The sequence below is a fragment of the Ornithorhynchus anatinus genome, chromosome 10 (assembly GCF_004115215.2).
Source record: "Ornithorhynchus anatinus isolate Pmale09 chromosome 10, mOrnAna1.pri.v4, whole genome shotgun sequence".
Taxonomy (NCBI): Eukaryota; Metazoa; Chordata; class Mammalia; order Monotremata; family Ornithorhynchidae; genus Ornithorhynchus; species Ornithorhynchus anatinus.
The window spans coordinates 52978512-52995812 of NC_041737.1; the positions used below are offsets into that span (position 1 = coordinate 52978512).

The 17301-nt window shown below is 59.1% G+C and overlaps 2 protein-coding genes across 4 annotated transcripts; both read right to left on the bottom strand.

The window, feature by feature from the left end:
* Nucleotides 1–398: 398 nt before the first annotated feature.
* Nucleotides 399–6528, bottom strand: LOC103168516 (D-box binding PAR bZIP transcription factor). Of its 2 annotated transcripts, none has more exons than XM_029073094.2 (4): nucleotides 5912–6489; nucleotides 5101–5472; nucleotides 2005–2216; nucleotides 399–1421 (listed from the first exon to the last, which is right to left on the bottom strand). In XM_029073094.2, exons 1-4 carry the CDS (start codon nucleotides 6045–6047, stop codon nucleotides 1206–1208), a joined length of 936 nt encoding a protein of 311 aa, XP_028928927.1. In that variant the 5' UTR covers nucleotides 6048–6489; the 3' UTR covers nucleotides 399–1205. The 2 variants fall into 2 exon arrangements, with proteins under 2 accessions (XP_028928927.1, XP_028928928.1); XM_029073095.2 differs by having other exon boundaries at nucleotides 1386–1473; nucleotides 5912–6528.
* Nucleotides 6529–8927: 2399 nt separating this feature from the next.
* On the bottom strand, nucleotides 8928–16458 carry CA11 (carbonic anhydrase 11). 2 transcript variants are annotated; one of them, XM_029072773.1, is made up of 9 exons: nucleotides 15592–16458; nucleotides 15274–15348; nucleotides 14445–14587; nucleotides 13508–13693; nucleotides 13014–13109; nucleotides 12824–12896; nucleotides 12468–12622; nucleotides 10932–11055; nucleotides 8928–9202 (listed from the first exon to the last, which is right to left on the bottom strand). In XM_029072773.1, the coding sequence occupies exons 1-9, from the start codon at nucleotides 15659–15661 to the stop codon at nucleotides 9171–9173; spliced, it is 954 nt and encodes a 317-aa protein (XP_028928606.1). In that variant the 5' UTR covers nucleotides 15662–16458; the 3' UTR covers nucleotides 8928–9170. The 2 variants fall into 2 exon arrangements, with proteins under 2 accessions (XP_028928606.1, XP_028928605.1); XM_029072772.1 differs by having other exon boundaries at nucleotides 10932–11097.
* Between the last annotated feature and the right edge of the window lie 843 nt (nucleotides 16459–17301).

The window sequence follows — 17301 nt, forward strand, 5'->3', positions numbered from 1 at the left end:
AGAGGAACCAACGGCACAGTATAAAGGGGGCAGAGTGGCATCTGCAGGAGACCATAATAAACACTAGTGGGACTGGTACCAGCTGGGAAGGAGGCAGGAGAGGGTGAGCTATCGCCCGCGAAAACCAAAGCTAAAAGAGGCGTTAATAGCTGCAGTGAGGGGAAGGGAGGGGAGGAACCCAGATGGATGGAGCAGCAGGAGGGTGGGAGGAAAGGACCCTCCTCCCCCCGCCCCATACCCCCAAGAGTGGAGGGGGGGCTGCTTTGCTGCAGGACGAGGGGGTGGGGGTGGAGGGTGAGGACAGATGGGACCACAGGCCCGCCTCTCTCTTCCATCCCTTGGTCCTTCCCTCTGCCCACCCGCCCCTCCCCCGGGCCCCGGGCGCTCGATGCCACTTCTTCGGGGGAGGAACTCGGTCTCACGCTTTATTTGAGATTTGTAAACTGCAGTGAAGACGCCGCCAGGGGCAAATGGGTAGGTGAGCTGGGGGCTGGGAAGGCCTGGGTCCCCAGCGGGCAGGACGCAAGACAGAGGGACAGACTTCCTCCTCCCCCTCCACCCTGCCCCCATCCTCCTGGACCCGGTGGCTCTTTTTTTCTTAAAAAAAATATATATTTATCATCATCTGGCACTGGCCCAGGTACCCAGGCCCTCCCCCTACCCCCATCCCTGAAACCTCACAGCCCCCACAACTCCGCTGGGGCCCAGCCCGGAACCAGGAGTCTCAACCTGCTACCCAAAGGAGAAGTGGGGAGCAGGGGGGGCTGGGAGCGGAGACTCAGGTTTGCGTGTTTGGGGTTGGGGAGGGGGCGGTAGAAAAGGGTGGGAGTAGTCTAGGGGCCCCCGCAGGCCGCCGCCTGTGGCATCTCCCACCCACAGGCAGGAGGGGTCCAGTCTGTGATCTCCCCAACTTCCAAGGGCCAGAGCACTCCACGTTCGGCACGCACCCCCCGCCACCGCCTCGGCCCCGGGAGTCTTTCCACATGTCCGGACTTCTCCTTTCTCCCGGCCAGCGGGGCCAGGGGAGTCCCCGGAGCCCACGGGGGGGGGTGGGGGTGGTCAGCGCTCATCCACCTAAGCTGCCTTCACGTTTCTCTCCACTCCCGGGCCGCCCGGCCCTCCCATCCGGGGAGCCCAGTCCTCTGCTGAGCAGCGGCCGGCCGGGGGGAGGGTGGGGAAGGGGGAGGCGGCGTGGGGCCGGAGCCTCACAGGGCCCCGTGCTGGGCCTGGTAGCGGGAGAGCACCGAGCGGTAATGGGACAGTTCCTGGCGGATGGAAACCACTTCCTGCCGCAGGAGCGCGTTTTCCTTCTCCAAGAAGGCCGCCCGCACCGAGATCTGGTTCTCCTTCAGCCGCCGGGCATCCCGTGAGCGCTTCGCAGCCTCGTTGTTCTTGTAGCGGCGACTCCAGTACTTCTCATCCTGCGGGGGCGAGGAGGGAGGGCTGACAGGCGGGGTGGTCCGGGGACGGCGGCTGCAGGGGAGGGCCCAGTTGCCAGGGCAGCCCTCCTCCTTTTCTCCTCCTCCTCTGCCTCGGGCTGAGCCGCCCGGGGCCACCCTGGTCGCGCCTTGGCCAGACCCACAATCGCCACCCCCGGGGTGCCCTGCCCAGGTTGCAGGCAGCCCACGGTTGGGGCCGAACTGGACCGGGCCGGCTCCGGCCTGGGCTCGGACCTCCCCGCCCTCACTCTCACCCCTCAGAGCAGGCTCGGGCCGGGGAGACCAGCAGCTGAACGGCAACAATAGCCACAGCGGAGGTCCCACACGGACCGCCGGCCGACCGGGAGCTGAAGCGGCCGGCCGGGTCGGGACCCACTGCCTCCTAGGTTTAGGTAGCCAGGGGACGGGCTCTGGCCGTGACTGAACCGGAAGTGCCGGAAGCCGGCGTCGGAGCGCTGACCCCGGGCCAGGCCGGGAACTAGGTCAGGCCCCGGTGCCTGGTCTGCTCAAGGCTCCCGGGCGGGGATCTGGGCCAGCCCAGCGCCCCGCCCCCTCAGGCCCTCACCTTTTGTTCGTCCGGCACCTGTATCTTCCGTGCTTTCTTCATGATGGGCTGGGGCTTGAGCTCCTCCTCAGAGAAGCGATGCCTCCGGGGGTCGAAGGTCTCGTGGCCGGGGACGCTGGACAAGGCCAGATCAGCCGGATCGGGGTCGAAGGTCATCAGCACCTCCACAGCCTCTGGGTCCACGGGGCTGGGGGTGTCCCGAGAGGCTGGGACTGCAGAGAAGAAGGCAGCCGGGTCACTGAACTCTGTCCCAGCTTTCCCCTCTCATTCAGACTTATACATTTATCTCACTGGAATCTTTGATTTTTTGGCATTTTGGTTTGGGTTATCCCAACCCACATCAATCCTCCCGTTTCCCATTCCCAACGGTCAGCAAGTCCTACAAAAAAGGATGATCTAGTGTTTCTCTCAATGGCTGGTGCACACAGCCTATGCCTTGGAGCTAATGATAATAACAACAATAATAATATTACCACTAAGAACGGAGGCATGTTAAGCAACTTTGTGCCAAGTGCTGAACAAGGCAGTAGAGTGGACACAAGATGCTCAGGTCGGACACAGACCCTGTCCCACACAGGACTCACGGTCTAAGTCGCCGGGAGAAATCCGTATGGAATCGCCATTTAACAGATGAGGAAATGGAGGCACAGAGAAGTTAAGTGACTTGCCCAGGGTCACACAGCTGGCAGTGGCAGAGCTGGGGTTAGAATCTAGATCATCTAGGGGGGAAGGGTTTCCCTCTCCTGTGACCTCCCCTTTCAGCTCTTTCCCCCCTCATTTCCAGCTTTCCTAACCCTCCTCACTGAGAGGTAATGTCTCCTGCAGTCTAATCTGAATCCATCTTGATGCAATCGCAACTCCTCCACCGACCCGTTTTCTCTCCAGGGAGATGCCTGTGGCTTCCCTGTTGTTTTGGAAGTCAGAACTAGAGACAAACCATGGCCTAGTGGAAGATGACGGGCCTGAGAGTGAGGAGACCTAGATTCGAGTCCCAGCTCTGGGAATGGCCTACTTAACCTCTCTGGGCCTCAATTACCTCATCTGTAAAATGGAGATAAAATAGATTGGGAGCCCCGTGGGGAACTGGGCCTCTGTCCGATCTCATGACCTTATAAACTCCTCCTACGCTCAAGGCACGGTAGCAGCTGCTTAATAAAGGTGGCAGTTAAAGCATTATCTGGAACTGCAGCAAATGGGATACCAATAATAATGGTAATAATAACTGTGGTATTAGTTAGGCATTTGCTATGTCCCAGGCACTGCACTAAGCACCGGGGTGAATACCAGCAAAGCGAGTTGGACACAGTCTCTGTCCCATGTGGGGCTCATAGTCTCAATCCCCATTTTTCAGATGAGACAACTGAGGCCCAGAGAAGTGACGTGACTTTGCCCAAGGTCACACAGCAGACAAGCTAGGATTAGAACCCACGACCTTCTGCCCCCCCAGGGCCGTGCTCTATCCACACCATCGTACTGCTGCAGAGTAAGCGCTTACAATGTGTCGGGCACTGTACTAAGCGCTGGAGTGGATACAGGCTAATTGCGTTGAGCCCACATGGGCTCACCGTCTCAATCCCCATTTTACAGATGAGACCACTGAGGCCCAGAGAAGTGAAGTGACTTGCCCAAGGTCATGTAGTAGACAAGGGATTCCGGTTAGACTTCCCGAACGGGAGAGAGGGGGCCCGATCTCCGAAGAGTTCTGCCCCGGCTGGGGAGGTGAAAGGGGTCGGCGCGGAGGCAGGGGTGGTGGGAGGGGGTGTAGCAGTGTGTCTCAGTGGAAAGAGCCCGGGCTTGGGAGTCAGAGGTCACGGGTTCGAATCCCAGCTCTGCCACTTGTCAGCCGGGTGACTGTGGGTAAGTCACTTCACTTCTCTGTGCCTCAGTTCCCTCATCTGCAAAATGGGGACTGGGAGCCTCAAGTGGGACAACCTGATTATCCTGGATCTACCCCAGGGCTTAGAACAGTGCTCTGCACATGGTAAGTGCTTAATAAATACCAACATTATTAGCACGACCTAGTGGCAAGAGCCCGGGCTTGGGAGTCAGAGGTTGTGGGTAGCCTGGGCTTGGGAGTCAGAGATCGTGGGTTCTAATCCCGCCTCCGCCACGTGTCTGCTGTGTGAGCTCGGGCAAGTCACTTCACTTCTCTGTGCCTCAGTTCCCTCCTCTGGAAAATGGGGACTGAGGTTGTGAGCCCTACGTGGGACAAGCTGGTGACCTGCTATCCGCCCCAGCGCTTAGAACAGAGCTTGGCACCTAGTAAGCGCTGAACCCATACCGTGACTATGAGAAGCAGCGTGGCTCAGTGGAAAGAGCACGGGCTTTGGAGTCAGCGGTCATGGGTTCGAATCCCGGCTCTGCCCCTTGCCAGCTGGGTGACTGTGGGCAAGTCACGTCACTTCTCTGGGCCTCGGTGACCTCATCTGTAAAACGGGGATGAAGACTGAGAGCCCCACGTGGGCCAGCCTGATTCCCGTGTCTACCCCAGCGTTTAGCACAGTGCTCTGCACATAGTAGGCGCTTAACCCACATTATTATTGTTAGAGTGGCTCCGCCGGCCGCTGGGCCTTTAAGAGTCGGCGCGGCGGCGGGAGCCTCCGGGGTCAGCCGAGGACACGGGGGGGGGGGCGGGGCCGGCGTCACGTGGCCGGGCCTCGCGAGCCGCCGCGGCCCCGCCCCTCCCGCGCGCCGCACGTTCCCCGGGCCCCGCCCCCTCCCACGTGACCGCGTTGGCGCCCCGTGCCGGGGAGCGGGGAGGGAGCGGGACTCACGTGGCCCGGGAGTGTGAGGCGAAGGGAGGGAGGGAGGGAGGGAGGGGCCGGGCGGACACCTGGGTCCCCGAGGAGCCCGGGCGCACGGGATGGGGAGGGGGGGGAAAACATGTCAGGCCGGATGAAAGGTTTACGAGGCCGCTCCTCCGCCCTCGCTGGCAAGAGGAGGCAGGCATCCCGGCCTCTGGGAGGTTCCGTGCCAGCGAGAGCCTTCCCCCCCCCTCCCCCCCACCCGAGGTGTCCCCCGATCCGGGGGGCGGGAGCCTTCTCCTCCGCAGCCCCCCGGGCCTCTCCTCCCCCCGCCCGTCCCTCCGGCTCTCACCTGCGTGCCCCCCTCCGGCTCCCCGGCGGACGGGGGTCCCGGCTTCCATCATGCCCTCCCCGGGCGAGGAGCGGGCCGAGGAGCCGCAGGAGCCGGGGGCGGCGGGGGCCGGTGGTCCGGGAGGCGCGGGGGGCGGGCCGGGGGCCGGGGGGCTGGGCGGCAGGCCGTGCTCCAGCAGAAAGGCGTCCAAGTCCACGTACTCCACCTCCCCGAAGGGCAGGGCCCGCTCCCACAGCAGGGAGCCCAGCAGCGTCCCCGGCCCCCCGGCCCGGCCCCGCGGGGACCCCCCGGCCCGCACGGCCGCCCCCTCCTCTTCTTCCTCCTCCTCCTCCCGGGCGGGACGCGCCTTCCGCTCCTTCTCCTTTAGGAGGCCTGGCGGGAGGGAAGGGAGGCGTCGTCAGTCAGCCCCAAGGACCGGCCCCATCGTACCGCCCGGAGGCCCGGCCAGCTCGGGGGTGGGAAGTGACACCACCGGGGGGGGGGGGGGGGAACGGGGCCGGCGGGGCTGAGACCCCCCCCCCCCCCGCCTCCCCTGCCCCCGGGCTTCGCACATTCCCGGGCGACCGCGGCCCCGGGAGGCCCCGCCCCGTGGAACCGCCGAGCGAAGACCCGACACACCCCCGGGGGAGGGGCCGGGGGCAGGCCGCCTGGGGCTCGGGAACGGGGTGGTCCTCGGAGGCGGGGGGTGGGCCGGGGGAGTAGGATGCCCGGCTCCGGGAAGGACCGGAGCGAGGGCGTCTGGAGCCGTGAGAACCGGGGCGGGGGGTGGGGTGGTCTGCACCCGTGGGACCCGGGGACGGGCGCAACTCACAGCCGGCCGGCTCCTTCGTCTTGACCGGTCCTTGCAGGAGACTCCGGAGGCTGAGCAGCCCCGCTCCGCCCGCCTGGCCCCCGGCCTGCCCGCTCAGCGGCGGGGCCGGGGACCTGTCGCCCCCAGGCCGCGCCATCCCCGGGCGGGGGGCTCCGGGGGGGGAGGGGGGAAAATCACGGGCTCATGGAAGTCCCGGCCCGACGGGGCAGTCCAGTCCGGCCTGAAAGGGGAGGATCGGGTTGGCGGGCCGGGCGAGCCGGGAGGCCCGGAGAGAAGGCTGCCAGTCCGGAGAGGGCAGACGGGGTCGGGGGCAGTTCGGCCCGGGGGTGGGCCACCCGAAGGGATATGCCACCTGGTAATCCCGGCAAGGCAGGCGGGCGGGTTGGCGGATCGGACGAATGCGATCCGTAAATCTCTGCAAGCCGCTCGGGTTTGCGACCCGTCCGAGGGCTCATGCGATCCGGAGGGTTGGGAGCGAGGCGGCGGGGAGAGGGATGGAAGGGGTGGAGGTGGAGGGTAAGGGAAGAGGGAGGAGCCGTAGAAACTTCTTTGAAAAAAAGAAAAGGGGAACAGTTTCTCGCGTTCCAGGGAACAACCTCAACCCCTCCCCACCCCCCCAACACACACACACACACGCGCGCGCGCACTTCTCCGGGAGCCTTGCACGCGGCCGCCTATTTGCAGGGAGATTTCTCCCCGCCCACAGCCCCCGGGCTCCTCCGCCGCCTTCAGGATAGGACCCGCCGTTGCCCCCCGTGCCTTCCCTTCTTCTGCACAAATAGCCCTTTGCATTTATTCTCTTTTTCCCCCTTCTGGTTTTTTTGCGGGGCGGGGGGGGGAAACAATATAAATAAACAAAACGTCCAGGCGCAAAAACCCCGCCTCGGCCCCGCCCCCCTGCCGCCGGGCGGGGGAGAGAGGGGAAGAGCTCTGCCAGCGCGAGCCAATGGGAGGGCGCGGCCCCCGTGGGCTGAGCCAATGGGCGGCCGGGGATTCGCCCGGACCCCAGCGGGCGCGTGCTGTCCTCGGCGCGTGTCATGCGGCGGGGCGGGGGGGGGGGGGCGGGGGGAGAGAGTGGAGAAGGAGAGGAGGGGCGGGGCCCTGACCTAGATTTGACCAATGGGCGGCAGCGTTGGGGGCGGGGCCCCGACCCGAACGGGGCCAATGGGGAGAGCCCTCCCCCTCCCTCCCGCGGGCACTGAGCACATGGCCCCGCGCGTGCCGCCCCGGGAAAGGGGAGGGGGAGGGGGAAGAGGGAGGCGGCTCCTTAAAGGGACCGTACACCTTTACCTGGTAGGACCGGCCCCGCGGGAAGGGTAGGACCGGCCCCGCGGGAAGGGGGAAGTCGGGGCAGAAACGGACGCAGATTCGGAGAACCGTAGCTAGATGCGAGTGGAGATAAAAGGCAGATTTCGGAAAAACAACATCAGGGAGACGATGGATTTCTAACCCCCTCCCCTCCTTACCCCTGTTTCAATAATTTAAAAAAATGATGCTTACAGTTGTGCCAAAGCACGGTGCTGGATGGGAGATAGTCGGATGGGACACAGTCCACGTCGCACCCGAGGTTCATCCCTAAGTGGGACAGTCTAGGTCTCCTGATCCCCATTTTAATAATAATAATTATGGTATTTAATAATAATGTTGGCATTTGTTAAGCGCTTACTATGTGCAGAGCACCGTTCTAAGCGCTGGGGTAGATAGAGGGTAATCAGGTTGTGCCACATGAGGCTCACAGTCTTCATCCCCATTTTACAGATGAGGTAACTGAAGCACAGAGAAGTGAAGTGACTTGCCCACAGGCACACAGCTGACAAATGGCAGAGCCGGGATTCGAACCCATGACCTCTGACTCCCAAGCCCGGGCTCTTTCCACTGAGCCATGCTGCTTCCCTATATTTGTTAAGTGCTTACTATGTGCGAGGCACTGTACTAAGCGCTGGGGTGGTTACAAGCAAATCGGGTTGGACCCTGTCCCATCTTGATCCCCATTTCACAGGCGAGGTCACTGAGGTCCAAAGAATTGAAGCGACTTACCCAAGGTCACACAGCAGATCAGGAGCAGAGCCGGGATTGGAACCCATCACCAAGCAGGCAGAGCAGGGACTAAAACCCCCAACTCCTGATTGCTAACCCCTTGTTCTTTCCACTAAGCCACGCAGCTGCTTTTTATGCCACAAACAATAAGTTCAATCGTTGTGGGCAGGGAATGTGCCTATTTATTGTAATAGTGTACTCTCCCAAGCGCTTAGTACAGTGCTCTACACACACTAAGTGCTCAATAAATTTGATTGACTGGCTGCCTGACTCACTCAATAAATGCAGTGAATTAGAATGAGGAGGAAGGCAGGCTGGGGGCTGGGACCCCATTACCACTTGCATGATCGGTTTCCTTGTTCCTACGCTGAGTTCTGGCCTGTTTTTTCTGCTTAATTTCATTTGCCTAGGGGGAACATCTCTGTCTCAGTCTCAGTCCCCAGCAACGTGCAGGCTTCTCTACCCTCCCAGGATGGGGAGAGCCTTCCTGTGGTAATTATCTCCTCCCTTAAGTCTCTGACCCTCCTGCTCTTACCTCCCCTCAGAGCAATCAATCGATTTTTCTTATGGTGTTTGTTCTGCACTTACTATGTGCTAGGCCCTATACTAAGCCCTGGAGGCAGACATGAGATAATCAGGTTGAACCCAGTCCGGGTCCCACCTGAGGCTTACAGTCGTAATCCCCATTTTACAGATGAGATAACTGAGGCACAGAGAAATGAAGTAACTTGCCCGAGGTCACCCAGTGGACAAGTGGCAGAGCCGAGATTAGAACCCAGGTCCTTTTGACTCCCAGACCCTTGCTCTTTCTCTAGGCCACGCTACATTTCCATTAAACAATGGCATTTATTGAGCACTTACTGTGTGCAGAGCACTGAAAAGTACAATATAACAGAATTGGTATTGTACAGAACAGTAACCTATTCTCTTCCCCACCCTCTCTGTTTCTTGAGCCAGAGAGAAACAGACAGTAGGCACCTGAAGTATTCTAAATCTTTAATAATTGGAGGTACCCAATCATGAGGGTGCAGGGGAAGGGGTTTGCCCCGCTCCCATGATGGAGATCTTCATGGAAAGTCACCTTCTTGGGAAGATTCTCTGAGAAGGGGTGGGGACGGGAGCTCCTCAGGAAAGGGGAATAGACGTTGGCGGTGAAGGTCTGTCTTGGCAGGGGGTGGGAGGTGGCACAGCTTTCTTCTCCAGAGGCAGGGAGTCTTGGTAGTTACGAAGTGGCTGGTGGGGAAGAGCCTTCCACTAGGAGAGAAAGAGGGGGAATGCAGAATGACAGGCCCTGCTTATTTGGGGGAGATTCCACCTCCATAAGGTCAAATGGGAAAGGTAATGTTGGTATTTTTTTGGTATTTGTTAAGCGCTTACTATGTGCCGAGCACTGTTCTAAGCGCTGGGATAGACACAGGGGAATCAGGATGTCCCATGTGGGGCTCACAGTCTTAATCCCCATTTTACAGATGAGGTAACTGAGGCACAGAGAAGTTAAGTGACTTGCCCACGGTCACACAGCTGACAAGTGGCAGAGCTGGGATTTGAACTCATGACCTCTGACTCCAAAGCCCGTGCTCTTTTCACTGAGTCACGCTGCTTCTCTAAGAGAAGAGAGAAGGTATAAGGAGGACTGATGAACCAGGTTTAATGTCCTGCATGGACCAAAAATCTGGGACCCAAACTAAACCACTGGAGCGGGGCCCAGCAACGGCTGGGCTTCACCTCGCTTAATTCTGGGGCCCAAGCTGAACTCTTGGAGTGGGGTCTACCAATGATTCGGCCTCACCTCGCTTCCAAGTCCAGAAGGGTTACCCTAGGGGCTGCTCTTACTTGTAGTTCCAGAGAAAACTGGGGGACAGCACTGAGAGGAGAAATGGGTGGGGGGAAGGCAGGGATTTGGGACAGCTGTGATTCATCACTGCACACAGATTGTGCGATGCCCCAGCACGCAGGAGTCAGTAATCCTTCCCGGCTGGAAATGGAGGAAAGGAGGCTAGTCAGCTCCCTTGAGTCCCTTATCGGCTTCCTTTCCCTGGCTCAGCCTAGGAAGTCTCTACCAGAAGGTGCCCAGGGAGGGCAGAGGAGTAATAATTTAGGCCATAAACTTGGGATGGGGGGTGAGAGGAGAGATTGCCCTGTGCTGGCCAGAAATTCAAGACAGGATCAGAGTGGATCCACCCCGATCCCGGCTTCAGGACTCCAGTTTGTGCCCAGCCTGTCCCTAGAATGGCTCTGGCTTCTGGTATCCACATGGAAACTAAGTGAGCCCAGATCAAACTAGCAGAGATTCCAGGCTCATTGCTTGGAGCCCTAACCCACAGGTGCAGTGGTCCCTGGGGGGCTGCTGGGGAAAGCAGTCCCAGCAGCCCAGAGGCCCAACCCTCCAGGGAATATGCAATAATATCCAGCCACTATAACCCACCTTCTCCCTCCATTCTCCCCTCACCCAACAAGAAACCCAGTAATAAATACTAATAATAATGATAAATAAACTGAGGCGGAAGCCTGGAGGAGGTCAGCCGAGCCCACCCCAGCCCAGCAAGCCTGGGAGCTCAGGCAAGCTGGATCATACCAAGTGGAGGGAGCTGGGGAAAAGGGGTATTGTGGACAGACCATATGTCTGTTTTATTGTTATACTGTCCTCTTCCGAGAGCTAAGAACAGTATTTTGCACACTAAGCGCTCAATAAATATGACCGAATGAATGGATGAAGGAATGAAAAAGACAGGAAGGACTTTTAGTACGGTGCTCTGTACACAGTAAGCGCTCAATAAATATGATTGAATGAATGCATGAGTGCATGAATGAATGGTAGACTGCCCATTCCATGTGGGCTGCCCATTCGGTGTGGCCAGCACACCGGACTATACCATGTGAGGGAAGAGCTGGGGGAGATTGGATGATCCCACCCCGGTTAGAAAAAGCGGGGAAAGGGACCGTACCGTACAGAGGGAGCAGGAGACGGGGCATCTGTGCCTACCGTGAAGGCGGTATTTGGGGCCCCGGCAACGGCGCTCTGGGTGCTGGAAGTCGGTGTTCCCCCTTAGGGCCCGGTGGGCCAAGGGCTGCAGAGGCCTGGTGTTCCCACTGAGGCTCTGGAAGATCTGAGAGGGCGGGTTCTGGCTCAGGAGACGCAGGGAGTGCATCTAGCGGCGGGGGGGGGCGACAGGAAAGGGGGGAGGCAAAGTTTGGGAGTGGGAAGGACACACGGGCCCCACAGAGTCCCCAAGAAGCAGGGAGGGCAGGAGGAGAGAAGGGCAGTGCCCTGGGGGTCCCAGATTGGCATCCAGCTGAGCCTGGCAGGGTTAATGTCTGCCTCCCCCACTTCTAGACTGTAAGCCCATTGTGGTCAGGGAATGTGTCTGTTTATTGTTCTATTGTACTCTCCCCAGTGCTCTGCACACAGTAAATGCTCAATAAATATGATGGAATGAATGAGAGTCACTGGGGAGGGTGAAGCCTAAGCAATGGGGAGGGAAAGCTCGTTGTGGGCAGGGAACATGTCTATCAACTCTGTTATATTATTCTCCATCAATTGATCAATCAATCAGTGGTATTTATTAGGTGCTTACTAAGTACAGAGCACTCTACTAAGCACTTGGGAAAGTCCAATACAACAGAATGAGCAGACATGTTCCCTGCCCATAAGGAGCTTACAGCCTAGAGATGGAGACAGACACTAATTTAAGCAAATAATTTACAATAAAGAAATTATCTATTTGCACACTGTAAACGTGCAATAAATACAATTGAATGATTGAAACCAGGGAAGCAGGAAGCAGAGCAGAGGTGAGGGAGGAGGGAGAGGCTGAATGTGGGACCAGGGTCCTGAGGAGGGAACCGGCACTGAGAAAAGAAACTGAGTCAGAGCCTAGGGGAGGATGGCTGGCAGGAGAGGCAGCATGGCCTAGTGGCAAGAGCACAGGCTCGGGAGTCAGAGGTCATGGGTTCTAATCCTGGCTCCGCCACTTGTTATCTGTGTGACTTTGGGCAAATCACTTAACTTCTCTGAGCCTCAGTTACCTCATTTGTAAAATGGGGATTAAGAGAATGAGCCTCATGTGGGGCAGGGACTGTTCCAACCTCATTACCTTGTATCTACCCCAGCACTTAGAACAGAGATGATGATGATGATTATGGTATATTTGTGAAGTGCTTACTATGTGTGAGGACTGAACTAAGCCCTGGAATGGTATTTGTTAAACATTTATTATGTGCCAAGCACTGTTCTAAGCATTAGGGTAGATACAAGGTTACCAGGTTGTCCCACTTGGGGCTCACGGTCTTAATCCCCATCTTACAGATGAGGTAACTGAGGCACAGAGAAGTTCAGTGACTTGCCCAAAGTCACACAGCTGACAAGTGGCGGAGCTGGGATTAGAACCCACGACCACTGACTCAAGCCTGTGCTTTTTCCACGAAGCCGCTTGGCATATAGTAAGTGCTTAACAAATATCATAATTATCATTTGGGGGCTCGGTGCTGGGGTCCAGAGGAGAGTGGGGCCTGGCGGCACCTGCAGGGAGGTGATGTTGAGGGGCTGGTCGATGAGGATCCAGGTGACCGTCTCGTAGCAAGGCGGGGCAGTGAGGGAGCCCTGGTAGGTGATGAAGCCAAAGCTGTCAGGGAAGAGGAGCTCCAGGTTCAGGTCCTGAAGGAAGTAGGCGTCGTCTGGGGAATAAGCAGGCCGGTGACAGGGGAGAGGGGAAGGATCAGCAGGTCTGGCCTTCGTTTCTCTGCATTCCGCTTCCCCCTCCCCGCCTCATTTCCCCCCAAGCCCAACACCGCTTCTTTCCCTCTTTCTCCTTCCCTTCCTCCTTCCTTGGCCTCGACCCTCCCAGTGCCCAAACCCTCCATCTCCCCGAGTCTCACGCTTGTAGGAGATGCGAGTGATGGTATCGCGGTTAAGGAGGCGATTCAGGAAGGGATTGGAGTTTCCGGCCACCTGCAGGGGAGCAGCAAGGCCGGTGACCCCCAGGGACTAGGCTGCTGGCTCCCACCTTCTCTTCCCCCAAGGCCCGCTGCTCCCTCCGGGACCCAGGTGCCCGGGGCCCCAGCTCACGTTGACGAAGAGGGCCAGAATGGCCAACCCGTTGGGGCCCCGGGAAGCGGCGCTCAGATTGCCGTACAGCTCCTGGTTGAAGTGGATCAGCTGGACCTGTGGGAGGCCGGTGGGAGAAGGGGGTGTGACGCCCTGTCTGAGGGAGGGAGGCCAGCAGGGAGGAGGGGGTGTGATGCCCTGCCTGAGGGAGGGAGGGAATGCCTGAGGAAGGCTGGGGGGTGTAGGGTGTTGGTTCCCAGTAGGGGGTCATAAATACCATCTATTTATTGATTGATTGATGGATTGGGCAGGTGGAGGAAGAGAAAGGATCAAGGGAGAAACTGGGCAGGGAGAGAGGGGGCCCTGGAGGGTCAGGGAGGTGATGGTAGCAGGATGGGGCTGGTGGGGGTAGCAGGATGGTACTGGTGGTGGTTTGGGGGGAGGTCAAAGGGCAGGGGAGGGGCTGCAGGGATGAGGGAGGGCCCGGGATGCTGGAGGGAGCCGGGGTGGATCACCTCAGCGGAGAAGCCCCGGTGGTTGAGCTGGTGCTCGGAGCCGGCCCCGTCCTGGGCGCCGAAGAGCAGCCGCAGTTCGCTGAGCCGGTGGCTGTAGAGCAGGGGGCCCCCCGACACGTTGACCACGGGTCGGGGGGCCGGCAGGAAGGACACGTGGCGACCCGTGTTGTACAGGGTCCCCCGGAGCTGGCATGGGGGAAGGAATAGAAACACAGGGAGAGAGACAAAGTCTGGTCAGAGAGGGGGTTGTGTGTGTGTCTGTGTGTCTGCGGTGTAGACTACCATTCTGTTCTCTGCCTAGCTGCCTCAGTTTCTGCCTATGACACTGCTGTCTGAGAGTTTCTCTATTTTGTTTTTGTTTTTAATGGTATTTGTTAAGCACTTACTATGTGCCAGGCACTATACTAAGCGCTAGGTAGATACAAGTAGTCAGATAGGACACAGTCCATGTCCCTCACAATCTTAATCCCCATTTTATAGATAAGGTAACTGAGTCACAGAGAAGTTAAGTGACTTGCCCAGGGTCACAGAGTAAGCATGTGGAGAAGCTGGGATTAGAGCCCATGTCCTCTGACACCCAAGCCGGTTCTCTTTCCAATAGGTCACGCTGCTTCTCTCCCCAGTCCAAGTTTATCTTCTGCGTCCATCTCTTCTCTCTATCCATCATTATCTCTCTATGTCTGTGTCTCTGAACTTGCTCTCCAGGGACCCGTTCCTCCCTGCCTCTCCCTTCAGCTCAGCCAATCATATTTATTGAGCGTTCACTGGGTGCAGACAGCCAGTCAGTCATTCATATTTATTGAGCGCTTACTGTGTGCAGAGCCCTGTATTTAGTGCTTGGGAGAGTACAGCAATAAACAGACACGTTCCCTGCCCACAAGGAGCTTACAGTCTAGAGGGCTGTCAGCCCCCCTGAGTCCCAACCCGGCCCCCGCACCTTTTCTCCACCAGTGCTGAGCCTCAGCGGGGGCAGAAAGGGGTCATAGAGGACCCTGCCGGTGTCCACAGCGACGGGGCTCTGCCACTTGCCCACGGCGCAGAGGCTCCAGGCCGCATTCACCAGGCCCCAGAACGGCGGCCCTGTTGAGGGGTAAGGCGGGGGGAGGGGGGGGTGCGGGCAGCAAACCCGGAGGGGAGAGGAAGGGTCACTGCCCGGCCTTGGTGGGTCAGACCGTGCGTCGGGTGGTTGGTCCCTGAAGGGGACGGAAGGGTTTGGGGTCCCGGAGGGAGAGTGGCTAGGGAAACAGAGCAGGAGGCCAGAGAGCAAAGGGACTGAGGCTAGTGAAAGACCCCTGGGGTTCAAGGAGCTGGGGTCAAGGGGCATTTGGGGGAAGCAATTGGGATGGGGTAGAGTGCAGCTTGCCGGTGTAGGACCTGGAGAAAACGGCTGCCTGGATTCCCACACAGGCACACGAGCACACGCTCACACACACACACACACACACACACACACTACACCACCCCCGCTTTCTCTCTTTCCTTCCACTCACTCCCACTCACTACTTGAAATGCGCATCGCTAATGCTCAATCGAGGGAGCGGGGAGACCTGGGGTGCCGGGAGAGAAGGGAAAAGGACAGGGAGGTTTCCGAGGGAAGGGGGAGGAGGCTGGGGGATGGCGGTGGGAAGGGGGAAGCGCTCACCCAGGGGAGTAATAGGGAGGGAGGAGACCACCGGGGGAGGGGTCAGGGAAGGGAGGGGGGAGAAGAGTGCTGGAGGCCGGGACGCCCTGTGTCTGCAAGCCGGGAAAGAGGCAACAAACTCAACCTGGAACGAAGTTTCCCTGGAGGCTGTCCTTGTAGGTCCACCAGTCCTCCGGGGCCAGCATGGGACGGATGTGAGCTAGAGGGAGGGGAGGATCCGCTGGGAAGACCCCTTTGAGGGGAAGGGTCCACCTCCCCCATCCTCCAGTGTCCATCCCATCCCCTTTCCCCCAACCCCTCCCCGTCCCATGGGGATCTGGGCAGCCTTTCTGGATCTCTCTTGGGGGCCTGTGGGGTCTGGAGCTCGGCCGGGAGTGGGGTCCTAGTCAGAGATCCCCGGGGGAAGGAGGGTGGGGAGGGTGGGGAGGGTGCCCGCTCTTACCTGTGGCCCCCAGTGTGGCCCCCAGCAGCAGCAGGACCCTAGGTGGGCTGAGGCCACCTACTCTCCCCATGGCCCTGGCCGCTCAGCCGTTCCTGAAGGGGAAGGGGCCAGGCAGGGAGGGGCAGGGGGACCCCCTGGGAAGGGAAAGCTGGAGGGGAGGGAACCTTCCACCGCCCTACCCCCTCTCTGTGTGCTGTCTCGCTGCCAATCTCTGCTTCGCTCTGCCTGGTTCCCACTGGGTCTCTCCCTCTTTCTCTTACTCCTTCCCCCTACCCCACTCTCCTCACCAACCTGTCCCCCGGGGTAGCCTCAGGATGGGTGCCCTAAAGGGTCAGGACAGCTACCCCCTGTCCCCTCCACCGCCCAGCTTTTCCACTTCCTCCCTACCGATCAATACATTCCCCTCTTCACTTCTAGCTCCTTCTGGCCCTCTATTTCTGCCTCTCTTTTCCCCTATTTCTCTCCCCTCCTTCCTGATCTCTGTTCCTCTCCTTTTCCCTTTTCCGTTCCTTCAGCTCTTATTCCTTTATTTATTCTTCAATTTATTTCAATCTTTCTCTCTCCCCACCTCTATCCCTTTACCATATTCGTCTCTCGCTTCTCTACCTTTCTCTTCCTCCCCTTTCTCCAATCCCTCTTTTCTGCCTTTATTTCTATTTCTCTCAGGTCCTTTTTCTCTAACCCACTATCTCCCTATTCCTCCCTTCCTCTCCTCTCTCTCTCATTCCTGGGTTTCTGTATCCCCCCTTCTTTATTTCTCTTCTGTCAAACCTTTATTTTATCTTGCTCATTCTCTACCCCTTTTCCCTTAACTCCCCCTGCATACCCTTCCTTCCCCACCTCTCCCTCTGCTTCTTTGCTTTTCCCTTTCCCTGCCACTCCTCTCTTGCACTCCTTCCTTCCTTCTCTCTCTCTCTCTCTTTTACTCTGGCTCTAGCTCTTGTCTCTCTCTCTTTCAGTCTCTCTCTGCCTCACTTCCTCTCCCTCCGGCTCTCTCTTTCCTTCCCTCTGGCTCTCTCCCCAGGTTCTCCCGGGCTCTCCCTCTCCGTCTCTCTTCCCCCCCTCCCCCTCCTTTTCTGTCTCTCCCCCTCCTTTTCTGTCTCTCCCCCTTCTCCCTTAATTCAAGGAAGCCCCTAATCACCCCCCCCCCCCACCGCCACCAACCACCACCAACTACCACCAGCTGGAGCCGGCACAGGTGAGAGGAGGACCAGAGGCTGGAGGGAAGGGAGGGGAGGTGGGAAGAGAGAGCAGAGGGACCTGGTTGGGGGAGTGGGAAAGAGGAAGGGGATGAGGAGGGGTGCAGGGGCCGGGGTGGGGGGGAGTCGGGGGTCTGTCGGGGGAAGAAGGATCCGGACTAGGCACCTGGGGCCCTGATGCTGGCAGCTCGGATCATCCGCACAGAATAGGGGGGAGGGGAGGATTTAAGGTGGAGACAAGCAAATAGCCCTGCCTGCCTCTGTCGCCCCCTCCCCCTCCGTGACAGCCCCCGGCTTTCTCCTCCAGGGTCCGATGGCCTCCTGGCCCGGAGACACCCCCCCCCCCCAAAAAAAAGAAAAATGCTTCGCTCTTTTCCCCAGATCCTTTTATTCTCCCGTGGGGCTCCAGGCCCCCCTCTCCCCCCTCTCCAGCGCGCCCGAGCTCAGAGCCTGGCTCCCCTCGAGCGGCTCCCGGCTTCCCCAGTCCAGCCCCGGGCCTCGGAGGGGTCCA

What these genes read in the sequence shown, in the direction of transcription:
- LOC103168516 (XM_029073094.2), bottom strand. Translation starts at nt 6,047, where the DNA reads ATGGCGCGGCCTGGGGGCGACAGGTCCCCGGCCCCGCCGCTGAGCGGG. An exon ending in AGCCGGAGGGGGGCACGCAG is followed by an intron (nt 2,217 to 5,100) that starts GTGAGAGCCGGA and finishes TCTTCTCTGCAG; the next exon opens with TCCCAGCCTCTCGGGACACC. An exon ending in AGGTGCCGGACGAACAAAAG is followed by an intron (nt 1,422 to 2,004) that starts GTGAGGGCCTGA and finishes TCGCCCCCGCAG; the next exon opens with GATGAGAAGTACTGGAGTCG.
- CA11 (XM_029072772.1), bottom strand. Translation starts at nt 15,661, where the DNA reads ATGGGGAGAGTAGGTGGCCTCAGCCCACCTAGGGTCCTGCTGCTGCTG. An exon ending in CCAGGGAAACTTCGTTCCAG is followed by an intron (nt 14,588 to 15,273) that starts GTTGAGTTTGTT and finishes ACCCCTCAACAG; the next exon opens with GGCCGCCGTTCTGGGGCCTG. An exon ending in CACTCGCATCTCCTACAAGC is followed by an intron (nt 12,623 to 12,823) that starts GTGAGACTCGGG and finishes CTTATTCCCCAG; the next exon opens with ACGACGCCTACTTCCTTCAG.